We start from the raw sequence: 26878 nt of genomic DNA, 5'->3' as shown, positions 1-26878 counted from the left end.
AGATACATCTCTGCACAGTACCATTGTATGCTATTATATGTCTTTTTCAACTTCATGGGCCTTATATTGCTTCAGGCTTTATATTGTTGGCATTTTGATCATCTCATCTTCATTTGGAGAATCAGCAGAAACAACTGGTTTTATATTTCTTTGCACAAATTATCTCTTTACTTAGGGTGTTTTCTGGACCTGATCTTGAATCCTTTATGGATAGAACATAACTGGATTAACCTATAGTCCTGATCACAAAATTGTGGAATCAGAGAGATGTAATGGATATACCATTCTTTTGTTCAAGAGGGCCAAACTAAATTGTATGTACAGACAAAGTGGACAGATTTAAAAATTTTAGAATAGAAATAGCAAATGCCATGTGCCAGAGGTCAATTGCTGAGGAGATCCAGGAAGGACATTGTTACAGTAGGATGATAATGTAGTGTGAAACCCAAGGACAGCTGTAATGAAATACTGGTAAACCTTTCACAGAAAAATACCATGCTTCAAATACATTTGGTTTTCAAAGAGTCAATGTTAGAATTTTAGTGTATATGCTCACTCATTAGTAATATTGATCTATGTTGTATAATGATTGCTTAATTGCTAATTTTCTTATGCTAATTGATGTTTTTCTATAAAACCAAATTCTTTAGCTCTTTACATTTATTGAATACCATCTGGCTTATGAATTTTCATTAGAACTGCCAAAAGAAAAAAAAAGGAGAAAAGATAAAGGTACAAAATTCTCCCCCATTTTTTTCTTAAATAGATCAAAAATATGTGTACATTATGACTTTCTAATGTGTCTTTAGGGATTTTTTTTTTTTTGCAGGGGTGGGTAGGGGGGTTGGAATAAAACATGGTTCCACTAAAAGTATGTCCTCTCTCAAAGGTAATTTTCTTTCTGTAGCCACCTTCAGTCATCTGTGACAATGATCTCTCTTACTCTTTGTTTTTTTTTCCAAATATTTTTATATTACTTGCCCTCAAAATTATTGGGACAAGTTCCTATTTAAAATATATTTAACCTGATTACTAAGAAAAATCCTACATTTATTGTTATATTTTTGTAGCAGCTTTATGGATTTATTCTTTTTCAACATTCTGGTTTAAAGATATCATAATCTTTCTGTAGCAAAAGTATAAAGTAGATGCCCCTTATAGTCTTTGTACAGTGTTTCGTGTGTTTTGGGATGATTTCATTTTACCACTGTCTGCCAGCTCTCAGACACTTACAGGTACATAGTTTGAGTTTCTTTGTTTACATATATTAATAGAATACAGCAGAGTTTTTGTTTGATTATTTTTTAACAAATGGACTTCTCTCCATGCCCTTTTCTACTCTTTTTTCCTCCTGATAATTTATTCTAAATACTCAGAGCTAAGCTTTAAACCAGATAAGAATTAATTGGCAAAAAAAAAAAAAAGGATTCCATCTCTTGGGTCCCCTTCTTCCTCCGGGAGAAGTCTTTTCTGCTGTCCTTTAATAAAGCCTCTACTTTCCATTCTAAAAAAAAAAGAATTAATTGGCACCTGTAGATTTTATTAAGAAAGAAAATATCCTGTAGTTGATTATAGATTTTTTTAACCTCATCATTATTTTAAAATGTTTTCCCCTTTAGATTGCTAACATAAGTGAAATTCTATTTTTTAAAATATTTTTTAGACATTGATGGACCTTTATTTTTTAATTCATTCATTTATTTATATGTGGTGCTGAGAATTGAACCCAGTGCCTCACAAATGCTAGGCAAGTGCTCTACCACTGAGCCAAAACCCAAGCCCTGAAATTCTATTCTTAATTGCTTGTCTGGGTCTAATATGATCCTCCCCACACTCCCCAAAAAAATCTGTTTTAAAGAGTTCTTCAATTATGAGGCATTATTATAGAATTTAATTTTTAGATTAATACAATTAATATATTAAAATTTGATGCCACCAAATTATGTATTGATCATTTAGAATCAAGAGACATGAGACTGTAATGAAGATATATGTCAGAATGTCAGAATAATTATATGTAATTTGCTAATTGCTTAACATAAATATTTGGTCACTAAATTAGAAAATATTAGAACTTGTTCTTTACTCAGAAGAACAGGCAAGCTGCAATTGACTGTAGCATGTCTTCATTGCCTGTGAATTATATGTTATTGGGGGCGGGGAAGGGGTAGGTGGGGAGGGGGATCACATAATGTTTTGGAAATAATGCAGATTCTGAAATAAAAAAGCCTGACTGTGAATCCTAGGTGTACCTCTTACTATTTGTTTAATGCTGGATTAACATGAACCCTCAGTTAAGCATAAAATGGTAATAATTATATCTGCCTCACAGGTTGCTTTAGAGTGACCTGTAGCAAATAGTAGGCATTGCCTTAAGGGCAGTGAAGAGAGGATTAATCCAGGGATTATCCCTGCTCTAGGCTTAGTGCACCATTGCATTCCTGGGTATTGTGGGTGGGGCATTCATCTCTGACTTTTTGATTCTTTGTGAAGGGGATACATGAAAACTTTCTTTGCTTATTCACAAGGTTTATGTGAAGATTAAATTAGGTAAATGATGTTCAGTTATTTATGAATCATGTAATAGTTGACAAATGTGTAAGGCATTCTTATCATGATGGAGATGAAAGTAGCCCAATGGGAACTGATAACATTGTCTTAGCTTGCTGGAGCTGAAGTGTGATTCACTCAGCTTGTCTGTGTCATTCTGTGATAGTCGCCTTTCCTTGTTGCCACAGTGGTAGGAGCTTCAGTCTAGGTGATCTGGGAATAATCTGAGTCAGAAGTTAGCGAGTCATTCAGTGCATACAACTTTTTTAGTAATAGCTGAATGAGAATTCCTGTTGTATATCGAGGATAACGTGGTTTTTGTGGGTGGGTCATAATTAGAAAATTGGATCTGTTCTTAAACTGCAAGTATGTGTGTATTAAAGCCATCATAAGAATAAATTTAAGCCTGATAGTGTATATTATTTCAGTACACATTGGTGAAATAGCCTGCTGATTGCTGATTGAAAACAGTTGTTAATTCTCTACTTCACTAAATTCAGAGTGGAAAAACTTTCCTTAATAAAGAACAGATTGAGGAGATCCAAGACCTTACTGTGTGGGAATTAATGGCAGATGCATATACTGGTAGTTAAAAATGTTTCATTAGATGTTAATGTCTTGCTGTGTTTTTAATTGTTCAGGAATTAGCCTCTAGAATATTAAAACCATCTGTTTGTTATCATGATGAAACAGAATGCTTAAATAGTTATTAATTTGTATTTCTTGTCTTTCTGTAAAACTTTGATCTTTTTGGAGTGTAGGGAATTTTAAATGTGAAAGCGAAAAATAAATAATATTAAGGCATAGCAGTGTCCCAAATAGTTGAAGTTTGTCTCTCTTATTTTCTTTCCTGCTGCTGATACTTTAGGTGTGTTCTTTCTCAAGGAGGATGAGTTGACTCTTTTTTCCTATAATGTGATAAGAATGGTCACAGAGCAGGATTAATAGTTGTTTAAACTTCAAGCCCACCCTTGCCCGTGCTATTTATTTTACATTCAAGATTAAGACAGACTTTTAGACGAATGAAGGAGAACTGAAATTTTTGTTTCTAAAAATGTACTTTTGAATGTACTTTTGTAGCATGCTATTTTTAAGTCCTTTGGGTACAAACCAAGGAGTGGGATAGCTGGGTCAAATGGTGGCTCCATTCCAAGTTTTCTGAGGGATCTCCATACTGCTTTCCACATTGGCTGCCCCATGCAGTCCCACCAGCAGTATATGAGTGTGCCTTTTTCCTCACATTCTCACCAACACTTATTGTTGTATTCTTGATAGCTGCCAGTCTTTTGCTGAGAAGCAGCTTTTTTGTTTGACTCTAACCCATTTATTGAGTCTTGGTTTTGATTCTTGTGCTATATGAGTCTTATTAAGGAAGTTGGGGCCTAATCTGACATGATGGAGATTTGGGCCTAATTTTTCTTCTATTAGGCGCAGGTCAGATCATACTACAGGGACACAGCCACATCAAATGTTTATAGCAGCACAAGTCACAACAGCTAAATCTGGAACCAAACCAGATGCCTTTCAATAGATGAATGGATAGGGAAACTTTGGTATATGTACACAATGGAATATTACTCAGCATTAAAAGAGAATAAAATCATGGCATTTGCCAGTAAATGGATGGAGTTAGAGAATATAATGTTGAGTAAAGCAAGCCACTCCAAAAATCCAAAGCCCAAATGTTTTCTTTGATATGAGGATGCTGACTCATTATGGCGATGGGTAGGGTGGGAGAAGCATGGGAGAAATGGAGCAACTTTAGATAGGTCAAAGGGGATGGAGAGGAAAGGAGAGGGGTATGGGGGATGAGTTAGACATCATTACCCTAAATACATATATGAAGACATGAATGGTGTGAAAATACCTTGTGTACAACCAGTGGCTTAAAAATTGTGCTCTATATGTGTAATATGAAATGAATTGCATTCTACCGTAATATATTATATAAGTCAGAATAAATAACTTAATAATAATAAAAAAAATAAAATATACTTTTCCTACCTCTGTTAATCATCAAGGTCTGTGTTGATGGCTGGTGTGGGTCCTAACTTCCGTTTTTGCCTTGTGACTTGACATAGATTTGTCTTTCTCTGTTTTGATTTTTTAGTCAGTAAATTACATATGATTTAACTTTTTGTGATGCTTAGAAATGTTATATAAAGATTGCATAATTTTAATACACAGTCATTTGAATTGCTTGCTTTTTTGTTTACATGGAGCCTGCGAGATATTTCCTGATCCACTGAGAATATATGTTACCATTTCGTATATGTTACCATTTCAAGAGCCCCAAGGAACCTTGCATTTACCAGCCTTTGTTCCTGCGTCGATAGCCAGACATTGGGGTGTTATGTCTTCACCCTCAAAATGAACATCTGAACAATGCCACCTCCTCATTCATTGCCAGGCATGTAGATCTGCAGTAGAGAGAGCTCCTTTACCTGTGCTTGGGATTTCAGTTCACATCTCCACATGGTCCAGCATTCATCTTCTTATGCCTGTGTATGATTTGGAAAAACTATCGACTTCTTTTTTTATGAATTTATGCAAATCAGCTAGAATTATACCTGGTGTTGGAAATTTTACATATTTTGTAAAACTTTACATATTTGCATCTTGGTGAAGTGCCATGTGTTTAGATTAAGAATTATTGATAGTTGGGAAATTTATGATTCTTTATGTAGTTAAGCTTCCTTTATTTACATCATTTGACCCTCATTCACAATTGGATTTTCCCATTCCCCACCTCTATTTTGTCCAGATTTAAAATGGTACATACTTCTTTAAATCTTCTGGATCCAAGTGAAAATCCCTTGCTGTATGGAAGTGAAGTTTGTTACAAACCTTGAGTTTCTAGTTCAGGTGGTGGTAATATAAATTAAGCAATGCAGAAGGGTGTAGGATGTGAGGACCTTCCTATTATGGTGTTGCAATGACCTTTCATAATAGAGTTCTTTCAGGTGGTGTCTTGTTCCTAGGAGTATATCCCATTGCTGAGTGGAGAGTATGCTGGTAGTGGAACTCATGCAAACCCCATCTTTGTCGTGTGACAATAACAGTCTTATATCTCCATGCAAATCATCTTCTCATTAAAAATTTACCCAGGAGACTATTGATTTATATAACCAACTGGGTTTCTTTCATAAATACTATTGTAGCTGTTCATACTAAGAAGTCAGTGTTTGGTAGTATACATTTTTTAAAGTTTTTCACCATTGTAAATATATGTTGGAAGATAGTTTTGTTTTTTTTTCTAACTGATTTTTACTAAAATAAGAAAAAGCAGTTTTTTTTTAAAGAAAAAACTTGTTAGGAGGTAAAATAAATAGGATTTTAAGTACTTCATGTTATCCAAATTACTTAAAAGTGGCTGTTTTATCAGTAACTATGTATAATATTAACAGAGTTATTAACTTCTCTTAGTATATGTTACTAAGAGTTATTAACTTCTCTTAGTAGTGGTTTTTGACCTTTTTCTGAACAAGTACTTCTTAATTCTCAAATTCCAGAATGAAGGTTTCTTAACCTAACTATAATTATATCCTACTTTCCTTTTATTTTACTGTACCTGACTCTCTAAAATATCTTTGTATGATCACATTTGAGAACAAAATCAGTGATAGAACATTTGAAAGAATAAGGAGTCTGAAAGCTGATTTTGTATGCTCCCCAAACCCACAAGTTTACCAGGGCACATGCCTCTCTTCATAGCACTGCACATTCAGTTTCTGCGTTCTTACTGACACGCCTCAGAAAACCAGGTTTTTATGTCCCAGTCACACTCTGATAATTGCTTTAAGGGCCTTTCTGTGAGAGATTTTAAAAAACCATATTAATGTAGCAGATCTTAAAAGATTAGGCATATTGATTAATTAAACAATTAGTTATTGAATAAATTCTAGATAGTGTTTCAAGCTGTGGAGTTAAAATAGTGACTAAAACATACAAATCTTGGTTCTTATGCAGTTTATGATCTAGTTGCAAATGTCATATGATAAGAGGTGTTTGAAGGAGATAAAAGAACTAGCAAATTAAGTGAAAAAGTTTTTCGGGGGAGCTACTGCAAATTTAACCCAGTGGCACTTTCCCATTAAGCTATATCCCCAACCTGTTTGTTTGTTTTGTTTTTTATTTTGAGTCAAGCTCTCACTAAGTTGCTTAGGGCCTCTCTAGATTTCTGAGGCTAGTGCTGAATTGCAGTCCTCCTGTCTAAGCCTCTGGAACCACTGATATGAGTGGAAGCAGGGTTACAATGGTAAATGGAGTGATCAGGGAGGTCCTGACTAGTAAACCACATGTAGAGATCCACAGAAGAAAAGGCTTCAGGCCTTCAGACAAAGGAGACAGCAGACAGTAAGACCCTGAAGTAGGAACAGGCTTTCTTCAAGAATAGTGGAGGGGAAGCCAGTAAAATTGTTATAGAATGAACAAGGCAGAAAGGAGTAGAAAATGATGGTAGTGGAACTTATGCAAACCCCATCTTTGTCGTGTGACAATAACAGTCTTATATCAAGCTCAACAACATTGAGAAATACAACGGAAGAGCCAGATAAGAGTTGGGGATGCCTTGTAGGCTTCTGTAATGACCTTCATCTTTATTCTGAGGGTGTTTAGTGGATAAACCCTGTAAGATTTTGAAATGAATAAGGACATGAGTTGACTTATTTTTACAGGAACACTCTGCCTCCTGGGAGACCTTCACTGAAATACAGGGCAAGGGCACAGCAGGGTAATCACTCAGGAAAGTGCTGTAATGTTCTAGGAAGGAGACATGGTAGCTGTGAGCAGGGTGGTAACCATCAAGGAGTGAAGGTTTTGCCCTAAGCCACTGGAATTGTGAAGTTGTCATTAATAGCTGGAAGCACTGAGAACTTACCTTTGTTTCTAAGTTTGAGGTGACATCAAAGTGGAATTGGAAGGTGCAGCTGGATATACGAGACTGGAATTCTAAAAAGAGATTGGTACTGAAGATAATAAAAGTTAGGCATAGCAATCACATAGTACGTAAAATCCTGGGCCTGGATGAGATCATCAGGGATGGTTAAGTATATCCTGGGAAAAGACGAAGTTTAAGGACTGTGCCCTGGGTGTTTCAAGTTTAGTAGCCGGAAAGATTTGGAGGACACAGCAGAAGACAGAATGGCCAAAGAGGCTGGGGAGAAGCAGGAGTGGAGAACAGTGCTCCAAGGGTGAGCGAGTGGTTAATCATATCATCTGCTACTGTTAAGTCAATAAGATAGGGACTGAGAGTGTCCATAGCTTTAACATTGTGAAGGTCATTAATGATCAGTACTCGCTTTAAAGATAAGCAAAATGGACTTTTGTCCTGGGCCATGTTCTAGCCCTCCTTATGCCATTTTCTTTCCCAGAATGGGGGCGGTCCAAGGACCAAGGCACCTACTTGGCACCTGCTGACTGTACCTCTTCTACACCATGCTGATGAGACAAGAATTTTCAGTCAAATACCTTCAATCTGGCTTCTAGGCCCTATATCTATATGCATGTCCTCTTGAGAGTGCTGTACTACACCATGTGGATCTAGCAGGGTTTGGATAAAGTGTGTGATGGAGCCTGGAAGTTGGCTTGGGGTGTCAGCATATGTATGGGTGAGGTGTCTTCACAGCTACAGGTGGGGAGTAAAGGTCAGCAGGTCAGTGCCGGCTCATTCCATCAAGAAGCCTACAGGGGTACAGAATTCTAAACTAAAATCCAGCCTACAGTGTCATTATGAATATTTACTAAGCAAGAAAGGAGACTTAAGACATATTTTAGTCAATGTAATATTAGCTTGATTTACACTTTTAACTACTGACACATTCTGCAAATGCTCTTCGCAGAATGTTGTTGAGCTTGCTAAACATTCTTAGGATATGGAGGGGAAGCTGCCTTGGATTGTGTTAAACAGAAAATGAGAAGAGTAGTGACACTAAATATAGTTTTTTTTTTCAGAATTTCTTGTAAAGAGAATGAAATGGAGATCAGCTAATTTTCTTTTTTATTTTGTTGTATTGTAAAGGTATAAAGTTAACAGTAGACTATTTGTACAAAAGATTGTATTAGTTTGCTAGGGCTACTGTAACAAAATGCCTCAGTGTGTGGCTTAAAAAACAGAAGTTTATGTTTTCACAGTTCTGGAGGCTAGAAGTCCAACATCACGGTGTCCACTTGCTTGTTTCTCCTGGGCTCACCCTGCTTGGCTTGTGACAGTTGTCTCTTTGCTGTGCCCTCCAGGGCCCTTCTCTCTGTATGCCGTATGCTGGTGTCTCTGAGTTCCTTAATCTCTTCTCATTAGCACCCCAGTCAGATACCTGTCTTGAGTCCATTTTTGCTGCTGCAACAATGAGGAAAGGATCAATAGACATTGATGTGACTCATGGTTCTGGAGGCTGGCAAGACTAGGAGAGCAGTACCAGCATCTGTGAGGACCACGCTCCACAATAGCAAGTCAGAGGCGAGTGGTAAAAAAAAGGACATACTTATATCACACGCACTCAACAGTATCCAGCTTGCTCCAAGATGATGAATTAGTCCATTTTTTAGGGTAGAGCCCTTGTGACCTCCCCCCTCCTCCTTTCACTGGTGCATTGGTGATTGAGTTTCCAGCACTTGAACTCGGGAGGTCACAGTCAGACCATAGCACTACCCCCATAGCTTCCATTTTTCATTTAATTGCTTCTTTAAAGGCCTGTCTCCAAATATAGTCACATTAGGGCTTCAGTGAAGGTATTTTTGGTGGACACAATTAGGTCTATCATAGGGATCTGAAATTATTCTAGAACATTCATTTGTAGGGCCCATTCAACCTCTGAAATGTCTGCCATTTTTCAAAAAAGTTGATTCTAGGACTTTCCACACTGATTCAGTTCTGTCCTTATAGAAGTAATATTAGCCTTCCATGAAATAGTCCTTAATTGATAAGTTTAGTGACATGTAAGTTATTAAGATAGTTATGGACAGTGTTTTCTTATAGAAAAACATAAAATAAGTTTTGTAGTTTGTTAATTTTGTGTATTTATCCTTGAAAACCAAATAACATTGTTTGCAGATTTCTTTTTAATAATCAGAATCTCATTTTCAGAAAGCTAGAAAATACCAAAGAAGTCAGATATTTGTTCATCAGTTTATTTTTGCATTTCGTATGTATCTTGTATGTGCATTGCTGAGCCTATTTGAAAACATTTATCTTTTTAGTCCACAGTTACCCAAGGAATGCTGAACACCTTCTGTTCATTTCAGCTTTTCTCTTTGACCCCGATGTTGTGCATTCATTTTCCCACTGTACACTTCTTACTGCCTTTCTGGTCCAGACTGAAAGTCAGGTATGTTATCAGGCCTGGGCCAGTGTTGCTCAGCCTGGGAATAGTACCTGAGTGGTGGACTAGATGCAAGTCCCTTGATACGTACTGCTCTGTACACATTCTGCTCTTGCCTTCACATTACAGGGTTATGAAGAAATATCATCATAGCAGACTGGACCAAGTCCTAGAGAGTAGAGTCATGATTCTCTTGATGAGGGGTAGAACATTATCAGACTATACCTTCTGGGCTGAATGTGTCTATTGTGAAGATATCAAAGTCAGTCAAATTGCTTCTGATATCTTAAGTGCTTCTTATTTATGATTGTGTAGTTAGATTGGTCTTGGTTTATTTTTCTTCTCCTTATTGTGTTAACTTAGTTTTTTTTTACTATTCTAAATTTCCCCAACCTCCTTTAAATGTTGAATGATATTTGTGTTGGGCAAATAGAACCCCAATAGTTTTCATTTTCAAAGCTAATGGTACAACTTTTAAATCATTATCTCTGTAATAATATTTTAAATTTTTATTTGGAAACATCACTAACACAGATAAACGACTTTCTGAAGTCCCAGCATATCCAAGAATCTTGTCTCTGACTTGGTATTAATGAAACTTTTTAAATTAAATTGGAGTGAATGTATGATACATGGACTTAGTGGCGGTTTCTCCTTTTCTTGTCTTTTTAAGCCCATGGTGGCAGGCAGAATTGCAAAATGATCCTCAAGATACTTATCCTCTGTTTGCTTCTGTAGTTAGCAGTGTTGATTTAAGAAAGGTACTTCTGCAAGTTTGACATAATCCATTGAACACAAAACAGAGACCTGACTCTTCTTGGGGCAAGGGATTTAGTAGAATATTTTATTTTCATTAATAAACTGTTTCATTGATATACAAGTTACAAACCATAAATATATTTATTTTTAAGGATAGAAATTAATGAGTTTTTAGTAAATTTATACAGTTGAGTCACCATCTTATACTTCAGTTCTTAAACAGTGCCACCACCTCAAAAATTCCTTTGTGCCTATTTGCAAATCAGTGAAATCTTATATTCTTATAGAAAAAAAATTAGAAGACACATAACTTTTTACATATGATTAAGTTTACTGTGTCTCATCAGGTTTTTGCAGCTGCCTTAACTGAGAAAGTTTCTTCTTAATTCCCCTTTGGAATTTTATGATTGTCAGATTTGGTTCGGATTCATTCTTTCTCCCCCCGCCCCGTGTGTGTGTGTGTGTGTGTGTGGTGGTGGGGGGTTATGGTCTGCATGGACTTTGATAATACTTTTTTAAAATTTTAAAATCTTTGGTCATGGTTTGGAAAATATCACAATAGAATAATGTTTAGTATAATTTAGAAATCTGACTTTTGTTTCTTATTTTTTGTTGACTTCCGTTGTTATTTAACATATGGTTTTGATGTTTACTTTATTATACCCATTCAGTTTCACTAATTGTTCAAATCTGTGGGTTTTCTTGTGGCGTTTCCATATGTGCCTGTACCGTGCTTAGATCCTGTCTGCTGTCCTGGTACCCTCTTTGCCTTCACTTCATCCCCTACACCTTCCTTCCATAATAGCTCATCACCTCTGTTTTTGTTTGTTTGTTTTTATGTACTTTCATATAGAATTCTGTAACCTAAGCCTTGGAAGTGTCTGATGTCTCTGAAATTACTTTCTTTGTTGTAGGTCTTCATCTAGTCATTTATTCTTAAACTGTTTGTCCTTTTCCCAATGCCTTTTCTTAGATTTTTATATTGAACAAATAATTGTGTATCTGTCTTTCACTAATGGGATGCCCTCGTTTTTTTAATAGGAGCTTAATTTACTCTTTTATTTCCTTATCATTTTGAAAATTTTCCTTCTATCTTGTTATTAACTTTTATTTGAACTGATTTATACCTGATTTGGAAACAATATTATTATTATTATTATTATTATTATTATTATTATTATTATTTGTTATTATTATTTTTTAACATTACTGGGCTTTAAACTAGGGACTTGTACATGCTGGGAAAGTATCTTACCAATGAACTGTATTCTCAGCTTTTTAAATTTTTATTTAGAGACATGAAACAGGATTTCATTAGATTGTCCAGGCTGGTGTTGAACTTGTGTTCCTCTTCCCTCTGGCTCCCAAGTACCTGGTATTACAGAGACATGTGTGATGGAGCCTAAGGCAGATTTTTTTTTCTTGTGGGGTGGGATGGGGTGGGGTGGGGGACCAGGGATTAAACTCAGGGGCACTTGACCAGTGAGCCCCATCTCTAGCCCTATTTTGTATTTTATTTAGAGACAGGGTCTCACTGAGTTGCTGAGCAGTCTTGAAGTTGCTAAGGCTGGCTTTGAATTCGCGATCCTCCTGCCTCAGCCTCCCAAACTGCTGGGATTACAGGTGTGTACCACCATGCCTGGCTAAGGCAGTTATTTTTAATATTTAAATCTTACTGATGGCTATTTTTAGTTTATCAAATACCTAAAACTCTTTCTCTAACTATTGAATAAACAACATAAGCTCTGATTATAAGATTGTGGAGAAAAGTTTGCACAGTTCTTGGCTCTGTCTAATGTCTATAATTTTTTAGCTTTTATACAGAACTGTTGTGCATTAAAAAGTACAATGTAATTTTAACTTTTTTTTGTGTGTGTGTGTGTGTGTGTTTACTGGGGTTTAACCTAGGGCACTCTACCCCTGAACTGTATACCCCTAACCCTTTTTAATTTTTATTTTGAGACAGGCTTTCTCTAAGTTTCTAGGCTGGCCTCGAACTTAACATCCTCCTACCTCAGTCTTGCTACTTGCTGGAATTACAGTCATGCCTCCATGCCTGGCTAGTTTTAATTTCTTGAAAAAAATATTTTTATTGAACCTTATAATTTTTATAGTCATTATTATGTTAGCTTAATTTTGATAAATCAGCTTTTCTACTAAGTACTTCAGTTTGGTTCATGGATCTTTTATCTAAAATACCCTTTAAAGCTTCAGGAATAAAAGAGTTCAAATATAACCCAATCCATGTAACTGTTCCCATTTGGAGACAAATTTATTTTGACAAAGGAAAATATCTAATTTTTAGATTCTGTTTTTTAGATTAAATACATGCTGATTTGCTGGGAGTAAAGTCTGAGTGAATTAAGTTTTTTCATTGACAATAAGAAAGGTTTTGAGCTTATTAATGCATTTTAAAATATTATAAAAAGAGTTCATTTAGATTTATACAGAAAAACTCAATAGTTCAAAGTAGGATATGTACTGCTCTGAGGAACTGGAAGTGTGGAAAGATTAATTTTGGACACTTCTTTGTATTTCACTGCAGAACTTATAATTTCTGGGCATAGATATCACTTCCACATAATTTATCCTTTTGTAGATTTTTTTAATGGATCATTGACACCTTCTGGGCAAATCTAGCACCTTTTTTTGAATTTTCTATACCTGTGCTGAAAAAGAATGACTCCCACTTTCTTATAGATGTGTACAGAATTGCTTCACTCTTACGCAGTTCAAGGTGATGTTTACTTGCAGTGATAAAACAATGGATTGTTATTTTCCTACTTAGCCATTAATACCATTAGTACTATAATGGGAACTGTTTGTGCATTGTATTCAGCATTATTATAAATCTGCTGTTGACAGTGAAATCTAATTTAAAAAAACTGACTACTTATAGTTTTATAAAGAAGTTTCTAATTGATAGTATTACTGTCACTTATGCCAGATACTAGCTCTGTCTACCTTTTGTTGTAGATATTTTGATCTAATTCTGGTACTTGAACTATGTAGTATTCAGGTGGGGTAAAAATTTTCAAATCAGAGAATTGGTTATAATAAACAAAGGCCCGAGGTATCTACGAGCTGATAGTAAGAAATCAGTTACATCAGTGATAGCAAGTGCCGCCAGAGATACTTGGACAAATCAGTGCAGACAGATGAATTTTCCTAAGGTCTTTAAGTGTTTAAGCCAGCACTGGCCTTTGCAATGTCTCTGCGATGCCAGTTTTACCTAGGAATTTCAGGTAAATGATGACAACTTCTGAGTTAGTCGTGCTACTCCAAATAATCCACTGAATGTGGCTAAAAATGCCAATTTTAAAATATATTCATGGGATTAGGAATGAACATGTCTTGCCTGAAATCTTATGGTTTAGCTTTAGTACTTACTATAGTCAGTCTATGACTTTGAAATATTGAGCTGTCTGACAGCTTAAAATCCTAAATTTCCTTTAAACTTGAGCCTGGCTTTGGAGGAGAAAAGTGTAGCATTGGTGGATTTTATATAAGACCCTTCTAAGGGAATTGACTTGTGTGCCTTTGCTCGCAGGGCACTGAGAATGCTAGCAAGCTGCTTTCTCAAGTCTTTGGTGTTTCCCGTAACCTAGATAAGCATTTAGTCAGATTCCTTACATCAGGGCCACTGAAGTCTTATTAAGATCAACCTTATTAAGATCAACGTTTTGTTTTCTTGAAGAGGCATGGAAAGGCCCCAAGTCCAGGCGTTGATAAGCCAGTTACATATTAGGAAAAGCCTGGATGCCCTTATATCTTTAATTCCTAGTTGGATGTATATTTCTTGAGAATCTTAAGTTGGGTGGCTAAGTTTTATGAACATCGCCTAACAAGCTGCTCAGGAGAGTGAGGCAGGAAGTTTGCAATTAGTTTGCTCACTAGGCAATTTAGTGAGCTCTCTTTTCAAAACAAAATTTAAAAGAGAACTGGGGATACAGCTCATAGGTAAGATACTTCTAAGGGAATTGACTTCTAAGGGAGTAGCACTTGTGTGTCATGTGCTATACCCTGTATTCAAACCTTAGTACTGTGGGGAAGAAAGATTAAATAAATCCATAAGTAAGTACAATGAAAATTAGAACAGTAGGTAGTAGAAACATAGGTTAATTTAGCTCTAGATTTTGCCTACTTTTAAGCACAGCACATGCTCTCTGCTTCTTCATCCATACACTGCAGATAGTTCTATCCACAATATTTAACACTCACTGTAAAACAAGAGCTCTTGGTATTACTTATGAATTAGGGGGCCCCACACCACATACAGAGTTTCTTATCAGTGTAATTATTATATCAGTGAGGTTTTGGGGATTTGAAAGTATATTATAATTATTAGAGGCATTTATTGAAGGATGATGTGGTAACTGAACATTGAAGTTATATTGAAGTTATATTTTTTAAAATGAATATAGAAAGAGCTCTTCAAAGATCATAATAGAGAAGATCTGAAATTTTAAAAACAACTTGATCACAGAAGCATAGAGTGGATATGGGTGAACATTCCAGACAGAAGTGGTCTGATATGGAAAAGCACGGGGCAGGAAGGGACATGGAATTTCAGATTGAGTGAAGGTGATGTTCATTTTAGAAAAGTACTCTCTATATTATATGTTTTATAAAGGTGAAAATTTGAAAAGACAATACCTGTCCTTTAATCCCATAGTAATAAGAAAGGGCTCATATGTCTTGCACTTAAATTAACTTAGAATTAGAAAGTTTAACATTAGCTTGGAAGAAAATTAAGCATTTTAGGGCTCAGGGGAAAAGAAAGTAAAATCAGCATGGCTTTATGTGCTCCATTATAGAAGACTTCCTGGAAGAAGAGATTTTTGAAGAAAGTAATAAAATGAATTTATAGAGAGGTTGGTTAAAAGTGAAAAAAATAATGCTGTATTGTGGGATGTGGGGAAGCTCTCTGTGGATAGTGCCACCATAAGGGGTTTGAGCATTATATAAGAGGCTTGTTAAAGGTACAACATTGTTAGTTCAGACTCATTCTCCATTCATCTTGGTTCCATTTTCACACTTGGCTCCAGAGCTACTTGGAAACCTATAGGCAAACGTTTGCTACCTGTTGACTGTTTTGCTGTTTAAATTTCCATTATATCTAGAAAAACTGAGCTTGTATTTGGAGACTGTCTATGTTCTCATCCATGCACCCCTGTGTCTTCCTGTTTTCTCCTAAAGGGGACCTCTTTTCAGATGAGACTCCTGACCCTTTCCTGAATGATGCTTCTTTTGCTTTTGTACCACCAAAAAGTTGTCTTTCCCTTTCCTGTCACCCAAATGAGCCCAAATCCTTCTTTAAAATCTAGGGTTTCCAAAAATATCCACTTCTCTTTTGTCACCAGCTACTTTTTTGATTTGCATTTAGTAACTATTTCATTGTGTATTTACATTTATCTTCGTTTTGCTAGAATGCAGACATAGTAAAGGGCTGTATCTAGTAAATTTATGCTTCCCGTGTCTTTGCATCACTGAACCATGTGGTTGGTGATGGCATCATAGACCATTGTTCCATGTATGTGTGACTTATGGACTTAGATGGGCCAGTGATTTTCAATTCTCTGTGTTCATTCCTTTTTAAAGGAAAATCAGAGCCTGGTAGTAAAAGTCAAGAGCTGGCTAATGTGTGGAAAGTTCTAGAATATGAATATGAAGTTCACTTGATAAGGTCAGAAGTTTCTCCTTTCTTTTTTTCTTATTTTGTCTAGCACTGTATCCACAGCACCTGGTCCCAGCCCCGTGGTGGCACTGAGTGTGTATTTGTTGAATGAATACTGATTTCACTACTGAAGTTGTAGGCATTAATTGGTACTTTTAAGTAACCCTGCAAAAGACCTCCAGAGTGTGTTTCAAACAATGTCAGCAATGTCTTCTCAGTGCTTACAGGGCAGCCTCACAGCCTCACATCATTTTTCCTAGCAAGAGAAACCTTGTTTGTTGTCCTGTTTTATTGTTTCTTTGGGAAGAAAACAGAGGTAATAGAGTGGGAAATCGTAGTTGCTGTGATCTAGCTTTCGTTTCTTCCATGTTTTGGTCTTTTTATTATTGAAAGGAGAATCACATTGAAATAGAAGAAAAATTTCTGAGAGGTTACTTCCCAATTCATGGCCCAGGTTAGGCCTTTGGGATGTTTGTTCAAGGCTTGTTCATTCCTTCTCTATAGTGCCATTTCGTGGGAATTTTTTCTGCCTGTCTTACTTTCTGCTGCCCTGCTTCCCATGGTATCTTACTGTGCAGTGTTCAGAAACTGAAGAGAATGTTACGATCAACACCTTAAATTGTTCCCTCTTGACAGGGCTTGAAGATGAGGGGCTAAGAAATATTGATGTGAGGATACCACTGACTTTTTCCTTTTCACTCTTTTCTTTTTCCTTTAGCTCAAGCCAGGGCAGAACAGCTGCAGGGACAGTGACAGTGAGAGTGCCAGTGGAGAATCCAAGGGCTTCCACCGGAGCAGCTCCCGGGAAAGGCTCAGTGATGTAAGTTGAATAAAAAAATGAACAAAACCACGACAGTGTGCAGTCTTGCTTCCAGCCTCACTTAGTAACCACCCCTCCCCTGTAGATCAGGCTGTGTGCCCAAGTTTTTGCAGCCTACACTTTCTTGGTATGTACCTTTTTAAAATTTGTAGATGTTATTCTATAATGTAGTTTGATCTAAAATGTGTTTTAACAAATTATAAAGTAGTTGGGAATATTTATTACCTTAGAAACAACAGATTACAAAGAGAAGTGGTAACAGTTTTATTATTCATAAATAATAACTTTATTAGTAACAAATGAAGGTCAAGGCAGTATCATAACTAGGAGATGACATCATTTAGCTATTGGCCTTTTGTCATTTCTTCTCCTAGGAAATCAGTAACAATCCCTTATTGTCATTTCTTTCCTATTAGAAGAAGTAGCTACTTATTTGGTAAGAGAAGGAATTACATTTAATGATGGATTTCTATGGGACCTTATGAGAGTAAACTGTACTGCTGGAGGGGCCCATCACCTGCTAGATTTGGCACTAACCCTTCTCCAGCATCCCATCCACTGCAGGGCTGGTTCCCCTCTGTTCTCCTGAGAACCATCTGTTCCTCTTTGGACTACCTTGCCTTCTGCCCTTATGCACCATATATCACCATTCTTTGCCCATTTTTGTTTCTGAGAGCAAGACATGGAAACTATTGTAGAAGGATCAAGTGGAGAGAAATTTTTATTGTTGATACCAACAAAGGCAATATTAGCAGGTTAAGGAAATACGATGAAAGATAAAGAGACCAGTTCAGATTGCCTGAATGTGGACAAAGAGCAACAGGTATTATGTTTAGTGAGGAGAAAAATCCTTCATCTCTAGTCTTATTTTTTCCTATCTGCTTGAAAGCAGTGGTTTAATTACAGTGTGCAAACTATCCATCACATTAAAGGAAAAAATGTTAATGCTTATTTTTTATGAGAGAAAAGTTAAACTTTACTAATATTCACTGTAATGAGCAGGAATAGTTGATATGTAATTTTTAAACATGTGTATCTTAGAAATGTATGCTCAAAACCTTTTTACTGAGAGGAGATTGGCTAGTGTAAAAGCTTGTGCAGACTACTCAGCCATTCCCTATGATAATACTACATTCATCTCGTTCTCAGTTAAAGCAGACAACTCCAAGACACAGCCACTTTCCTATGTGTCTCGGGAAAATTTGTGATGTTTAGAGTGAAATTTGGTGTATAGAACATCAACTTCTTATAAGAATTAAGTGAATTAAGCAAAGCATTTCAAATAAGTTGGTTATAGTTGATTATCTCCACTTCTAATGTGGCATAATGTCATTTATATGAATACTAACTTACTGAGTACTAACTCAGTCTTTTGTTCTGAATATGAGTATATTATTTGTGTAAGAATATATTAGTGTGTGTTCTTATGTTTCATTAACTTTGTGATAGAAGTATATAATGATAATCTCCAAACCTAAGTTGTTAACGATAGAACTTCCCTTCTGAGATTTTGTTACGCTTTTAATGTGAGGTCTTATTGGCACAGAGAATTATTCCCAAGTTACTTGGTCAGATTTTCTTCTTACATTGGAAAAATGAAAGCCATGTCAATTGAGGAGACAAGAGCACAGTCACTGAGATCTTTTGACTGTTACTCTGACCTCACTTCTCATTAACTCAAAAAAATTTGCAAAAGACCATCCATGTCAACGAATAGAGAAAATGAATATTACTAAGGTGTCAACACTACCTACCATCAGCTATTTACAGAGTCGGCATCGTACCCATCAGAATTCTCTTTTTTGTTTTGCAAAAATAGAAAAGCAGATCCTCAAAAGCATATGGAATGGTTTTAGCTCCTGAATTGCCAGAATAATCTTTTAAAGGGACAAAATTAGAGGACATACCTATCCAGTTTCAAAAGCTACTACAAAGCTCAGTAATCACAACAGTGAGGCACTGCCACACATGCGCGCGTGCGCGCGCGCACACACACACACACACACAAATGTGTACAAATATACATATACATAGTCTGTACGGAATAGACCTGCGAATTTTGGATATGAACCCATACTTGTAAGTTCAACTGATTTTGGAGAAGATTACTGTTTTAGTCAGTTTTTTCCTGCTGTGACCCAAAGACCTGAACATTTTAGAGGAGGAAGTTTATTTTGCTCATCGTTTCAGAGGTCTCAGTCCATAGTTGGCCAGTACCATTGTTCTGAGTTCAAGATGAGGCAATATCATGGTGGGAGAGTATGGCAGAGGGAAGAAGCTCAGGACATGACAATCAGGAATCAGAGAGAGGGACTAAGCTCAGCTCACCAGGGACAAAATGTATATACCCCCAAAGCATGCCCCTGATGACCCACCTCTTCCAGCCTCACACTGTCTATCTACACTTATCACCCAGCAACTCCATTCAAGTGGGTTAATAAAGTGATTGGGTTAAGTCTCTCATAACCCAATAATTTTACCTCTAAACTTTCGTGCATTGTCTCTCACATGAGCTTTTGGGAGACCCCTGATATCTAAACCATACCAAATACCAAGTCTGTTCAATGGGGGAAAAATTTCCTCTTCAAAAGCTGCTGTTGGGACAGTTGGGTTTCCACCTCGAAAAGGATGAATTTGGATCTCTACATCACACCATGAACAACAATAAACTCAAATGGATCTGTTTCCCAAACATAAGTGCATAAACAGTGAAACTCTTGGAAGAAAACCCAGAGATAAATCTTCATAACCTTGGATGTTACATCAAAGGCATGAACAATAGAAGAGAAGTGGTGACATAATGGGACATAATCAAAGTTTAAAACTTTGGTGCATCAGAGGGTATTACCAAGAAAGTGAAAAGACAATATATTCAGTGGGAAAAATATTTGCAAATCGTATAATTGATAAGTGTGTAATGTCCAGAATATGTAAAGAAATCCTGCAACTGAACAATTAAAGGACAGCCTGATTAAAAAATAGGGAAGAACTTGGGCTGGGGTTGTGGCTCAGTGGCAGAGCACTTGCCTAGCATGTGTGAGGCACTGAATTTGATTCTCAGCACCACGTATCAATAAATAAAACAAAATGTCCATTGACAACTAAAAAAATATTTTTAAAATAGGTAATAACTTGAAAATATTAGTGAATGCATCAGAAGATTGTCTTAATTATTAATCATTAGAGAAATATCAAAATTGAAAGGAGATACCTCTCTACACCTACTAGCATGGGTATAACTTGTACACAGTTAAGGTCTTCAGGCAAGAAATATGGAAGCCCTCTCTTATTAGAAATGGGGGAGGGCAAAAAGTTAAAATGAAGTTTATCAGTGAAGAATTGTTCTGCAGTGTGTTTGATAGTGTACCACTGCCTATCTGCCTTTCTAGGACTTCTCCTGTAACATGAGAAAGCAGTATCAATTTCTAAATATGTGTCAATAAATGAATAATTAACAATAAATCTTCAACTATAAAAATGTTGTTTGTAAACATTTATTTTGTTTTTGTAGCATAGTATGTTGGTGCCTGTGGTTTAGAGGTGCTTGTGTAATTTCTGATTTGTTAAATTATTGAAGTTTTCAAATATTTGTAGCTGTATTTTTAGATGGGGACTTAGATTGAGCATACTTGATCAAGATGCTTTACTGGAACTTTTTGATAGCAAAGCTCCTAGGTTATATGATCCTTGTTATGAATGTCAGTTATACCCTGGCCTCTCTGTTGCTGGTAACTTCTTATATCCATACTTTTATGGTGGGGCTCCTATTGGTGATCAGGAGTAGTGTCCCAGGAATACAAGGCCATAGCCAGAATCTTGGAATTGAAGGACTGAACAAAGAGACATCTCTTTATTTCATAAATGTTACTTTTGTTCAAATTCTCCAGCTATAATTGAAGGGAGCTAGCAAGTAGTCAAGAAAGATGTGGGGAAAGAGTAAGACAGGAGGAAATGCCAGTGTCCCGAACATTTGATAAGGTAGCATGGAAGAGAGGTTTTGATAAAGTTGTCTGCCAGGATCAGAAATCAAAACAGAATGCTGCAAATCTCTTCCCTTAAAAAAAAATAAAAAGAAAGAAAGAAAGAAAATGGTGAGTATAGAGGGTTGGCAAATGTGGATAGCCTCTGGTTCTGAGGTTCTATATAGCTTCTAGCAAATGCTGGAGCAAATTCCAGTAGACCTTTAACATATGTGAGGATCTAGTGTCTGTTTTCCTTCATGTGTCTGTCTGTGCTCGTAGGTGGAAGGGGGTTATAAGGCAGGGTGCTTAAATGCTTTGTTGCATTATGTTAATTCCTCAGCAGTGCAATCAAATTCATGTCGTAATTAAAGCTGTCAGTTGGAAGGCAAGCCAATCGCCACGAAAGCACAGCATAACAAATGAAGTGAAATGATTCTGCGTGTAGCTATACAATGCTTCACCAGGCATGAAATTAAATAAGTAATTTGATGTTGACATCAGAAATTGAAATGATACCCACTGTTCCCTCATTCAGTTAGACCTGCATAAACAACAGCCAGAACAAATATGCACAACAAAGCCCTCTTCTCCACCTAGCTCCCTGAGTAATGTACAATATATATGCAAAATGAGCATAACAGAGCTTTCCTAGACCTGAAGGATGTAATTTTCTTTGGTATACAATAAGATGATGTGTACGTGGGGGTGGGGAGGTGGTTTTGGAAGGGTACTTTTCCTTCTGGAATAAAATACATTTGCAGGAAGCAGGGTGAATGAAATAAACAAATCCCATGTTCTCTCTGAGTAATTCATCCTAAAATGAGTTTACTTCCCAGGGGCATGACTCCAGGCTGGTGGAGACCTAACTTGGCTTTTGCCTTCACCTGTTAGATGGAGGCCTGAGAGTGCTGAAAACATGTGACACTGTCACATGGTTAATCACTGTGTGAGAGGCTGTCTCCATGACTACCGTGAATCTTTTTTTTTTTTTTTTCATACTGCTATGAGATCAGGATTGGAGCAGGATTTCTAAGACTTGAGTCCAATATGCATGACCATGTCTGTGCTGCTTTATTGCTCTGAGCTTGTCTGAAACACTGAGGTGAAGAAAGTTCTCTGGACCCCGATTTAGTAATGCCCTGAATAGTGCTATCTTTGCTCCATGTGGACACAGTTACAACTCCATCTTTCCTTCTCAAATAGCTTAGAATTAAAAGAGAAAAAAATCACATCTAATGTATTTGGGGATGTTTAATTCTCCTGAGCCTTTTTTCTGTATACAGTCTGTCCATTCATTTATTCATATGTTGACTCAACAAATGCTCACTTGATGCATCTTGTGTACAAGACATTGTGATGTGCTGTGAAACAAAGAAGGATAAACCTGCTGGTCCTTCCTACCTGTGGTTCATAGACCAAGAGGCAAGATTTGTTGGTAGAAGAGATAAAAGTGAAGGGAAAAACTATTGCATCAGGGTTGAGGTCAGGATGCTCCAGAAAGGTGGAACACCTGACCTGGTACATGAGACACAAGGCCTGGCTGGGGCATAACTTTGTAAGGAGAAGTTTTAGGAAAAGCACATAAAAAGAAAAGACACTCAGCTGGGTGCAGTGGCACATGCTGGTAATCAGAGCAACTCTGGAGGCTGAGGCAAGAAGATCGCAAGTTTGAGGGGCAACCTCAGCAAATTAGTGAGACCCTTTCTCAAAATAAAAAATAGAAAGTACTGGGATAAGGCTTATCCGGATTCAATCTCTGGTACAAAAAGCAGTACCAAACAAAAATATCCCCCCCCAAACCCAAATCAAAAAACAACAAAAAACAGAACCTCAGAAAGGTTTGAAACACAGTGTTCCTTTTTTTTGTTGTTGTTTCTTTCTCCAAATAAATACTACCCTGCATTCATTTCAGAATTGATTTTTGGGTTCCCTGTATGTTAGAACTATGGCAGTCCAAATTGATAATTCTTTTGACTAAAACCTTCAGAAAAACTGTGCTTTTCACCACCTCCTTTTACCCACACATTCTTTGCATTTTGGTCACTAATTATGTTTACAAAATGTCTCATTTTTGAAAAGAACTCTGTGTGTACTAACTGGTGCCTTTGGGGATTAAACTGGCAAGTAGGTCACACACTGGAAAAGTCATCCAAGCCCTTTGGGCTTCTTATTTTCAAGTCAGTCTGGGCTTTTTCCTCTTGCCTGCCCCTTTGTGGCCACAAAACCGAGTAGCTTGAGACCAGGGCGTTGAATGTCAGCAAGTCAGGGATGCAGGCTGATGCGTGTCTGTTTAGTCTCAGTGCAGGGCGAAATGCCATCATTAATTCATTACCCAGCTGCCTGTCAAATAAATTGGCAATTACATCCACCGCAGAAGCTTGGAATTCAGTAAATAGCACGTTAGCATCTCTGAGTTGTTGAGAGATGTAAAGGGGGAAATTAAGCAACACGGTGTTTGTATCAGTAGCAGATGACAAGGGGCAGCACGCGCTGGTGATGTGATGTGGTGATGAAAAGTCTGCAGAGGGCTGGTAATGAGCTGTGTGGATTGAAACATGTTAAAAACCATTGCTGATTTTCCACTTTGTCTTTATGCTTTATTGCAGAGTTCAGCTCCTTCCAGCTTGGGAACAGGCTACTTCGTAAGTCTATCTCAACTCCCACACGTGGGCCTTGCTTTGGCATTGATTCACTTCTAGAATGAATGCTTACTAGGATGTGCAGAAATCTAAGAAATCCCCTCTCAATCCTAAAGAGCAGACTGATTTCTGTCTTTTTATTGGGAATTGTTTATTTTTAAAAGTCATTACCTGTTGGACCCTAGGGGATCATCAGTTTTAGATGTCTTGCTGGTTCCTAAGGACCTAGTATGTTTTCCCCACATCTTGCAGTGCCAGGGGACACAGGGAAACCCAATTGCTTAGGCCACTTTTGCTACATAATTGTTTGTTTATTGAGGGGTGTCCTGACTAGGACAGGATTTGAATGGAGCATTGAGGTAGGTATTCATTCATTTTCAAGACTTCTTGAAGAACTTTCCTGTATATACAATGAATTATCTTTTAAAAAAAAAAAAAAAAACTTTTGATGAGAGGTGGAATTTTAATGGATGTTTTTCACTGACAGTCTGGAGAGGTGGCCTTTATGTTTTCTTTTAACAGTCATTAAACTCATTTTAGCAAATGGAATTGTATTATTTTATTTCTGGACCTTGTTCTCTGTCTTTTGGGGGAAGATTAAGGGTAGAGTGACATGGAGTTATTCCAATGTTTTTTATGGACGACAGAAAAAAGTTATTCCTTCCTTATGTTTGTTTATAGCAAAATTATCCTTTTTGGTTTCAGTAATCCTTTCCAAGATAAAGTGGTAAAGAATGACAAATAGGCATTATTTACACAACAGGAGAATGGATCCGTGTATAAGTTTATTGTGGTACTTACAGGAGTCTGATGTGTGTGCTAATCATGAACATTGAGACTGCAATGCCTGTTTACTATTTTTTGAGAAAATAATGAAAGCATAAAAAAATGAAGTAAAAAAATAATTGCCAATTCATTTTAGTTGCTCTTAACTTTTTTCCCCCCTAACAAAATTACTTTGGTTTTTCTTCTGTTCACACATTTCACTCAATACATTTGCATTAAAAGTATGAAAACCAGCATCATTTCATTGAATAATGAGTCTTTTCCAAGCTTGGCAGAAATGGTATTTTCTAGATGTTGATTTTATTTTTCTTGTCTTAATCTATAATAGGAGAAAAAGGATAACGATGATTTGGGACCTGCTTAATATAGTTGGCACACTTACCCTTGCTCCTACTTATTGTGACTGAATATTCATGCTTATAAAAACAAGCAGAATACATTCAGTTTCTTGCTTCAGTAGTTGAAAGAACAGACGTGGTCCCATCTGCCATCTCTTCACACCAGGCTGGATATGGGTTGAGATGCTGGAAGTAAAATCTGAAGGTTGACGATGTCTGTTCTCCATCCAAAAAGAAAATTCTCCCCTTTGCTTTCCTCGGCAGAAACAAAGCCAAAACTACTACCTCAACCCTGATCACTTCTAGACTGAACATTGTAGTTGTTGTTTCTGGTAATGGGTATTGCACATGCTACTGCTGATTAATATCCTTGGCCTTTTTTTTTTTTTTTTTGAGAGAGAGAGAGAGAGAGAGAGAGAGAATTTTTTTAATATTTATTTTTTAGTTTACAGTGGACAAAACATCTTTATTTTTATGTGGTGCTGAGGATCGAAACCAGTGCCTCGCGCATGCCAGGCAAGCACGCTACTGTTTGAGCCACATCCCCAGCCCTATCCCTGGCTTTTTAAAAAAAAATTATTTTGAGACAGGGTCTCACCAAATTGCCCAGACTGGCCTTAAACTTGCAGTCCTCCTGCCTCAGCCTCCAAAGTAGCTGGGATCACAGCTGTGCCCCAGTCCAGCTTATTTTGTCAATGTGATTACCTTGAGAAGAGTCATCTGTAAAAATTTTCGTTTTGCTTTTTGTTACTTTTAGTACATTGCTATGAGCATAGAGTCTTTAATTAGGAGTATAAAGTAGTTTTTACACTCAGACAACATTGAATAACTGTAATAGCTTTTCCTTGTTTTGGTAAAATTTCTCATAGACTGACTTTGTTTATATCAAAATCTGTCATATTATTAGCTTACATGGAGAAGATATATACCAGATGTATGTTTAGTTCTCAAGTATGACAAAAATGTCCTACTTAAAATGTGTTTCCAATAATGTGATTGTTGTATTATCAAAGTGCAAAATCCATTGATAACTGTTGCCAACTCTTCATCAAAAGTGCTCTCATTTTTAACTTTCATTCCCACAGTATTACATATATATACTTAATTTCCAGTATTCAACATTGTGAAGTTTCACACTTTTATGTGGATATTGTATGTACACAACTTGTAGTATTTTGCAAACACGTTCTTTGCACTATTTTTTTAATAGCACAATAACCATTTACTTCTGTTTGTGAAGAAGACTTAGCATCAGGTAAGTGGGACATGAATTTTTGACTATATCGTTAATCTTCTTCAGCATCTGTTTGAAATGCAGATGGAGGCAAATCACCCACAGAGTCAGTGAGCTATTAATATAATTGAACCATAAAGTGAACTCTTTAAGAAAACTGAAGGCACTTACCTGTTGAGCTTAGCAGCCTTAATACTGTCCATGTCCCGGCATTGCTCTTTATTTCAGAGTCTTTCTTCCTTTAGATCTCATGCTCCTGTACAGTTTTAAGTGAACTTGGGTAAAATGTTGTCCATTATGTGTTAATATATGTACGTGTGTGTGTGTACACGTACACTCATACTCTCATCCACCTACTTTTTAGCCAAAGCCAATGTACTCTACTTTTTTCTCACTTCTTTTGATGTATCAGTAGTGATGAGTTAGAGTGTTTTAAGAAGACACTTTTGTTTTTGATCTGGTTGTATTTGTTTATATCTCCTTGGTTTTGTGTTCCAGGATGTCTGCTTAGGTCTGTCACTTTTCCAATTCATTAAAAAGCAGAAGATTTCAGAAATGAGAACAGCAGCTAAACTCAGTATTTACATAAGCATATTGCAAAGAATTCTTAAAGTAGACAAAATAGAGAAGGATTGGAACAAACTTTCCACATTTTGGGGAGATTTTGAATAATGTGGGTGTTATATACACAGAGAGACATACGTACATATATATTCATTACATACACTTGCCTAGCTCAGCTCACATTCTAAATATAAATGAAATTATAGACTTGTTGGAATCAGTTCATTTTTTTT

General features: G+C 36.7%; 1 protein-coding gene across 1 annotated transcript in view; it reads left to right on the top strand.

Annotated features, from left to right (window-relative positions):
* The window catches only part of Auts2 (activator of transcription and developmental regulator AUTS2), a 1115816-nt gene that overhangs the window by 514828 nt on the left and 574110 nt on the right, over window positions 1–26878 (top strand). Inside the window, 2 exon segments of the mRNA XM_048790082.1 lie at window positions 17021–17122; window positions 23691–23726. Of these exon segments, the coding sequence (XP_048646039.1) occupies window positions 17021–17122; window positions 23691–23726 (138 nt within the window).

This window comes from Marmota marmota, unplaced genomic scaffold, assembly GCF_001458135.2.
Source record: "Marmota marmota marmota unplaced genomic scaffold, marMar, whole genome shotgun sequence".
Lineage (NCBI taxonomy): Eukaryota > Metazoa > Chordata > Mammalia > Rodentia > Sciuridae > Marmota > Marmota marmota.
This window is presented reverse-complemented; position numbering and strand designations above follow the sequence as displayed.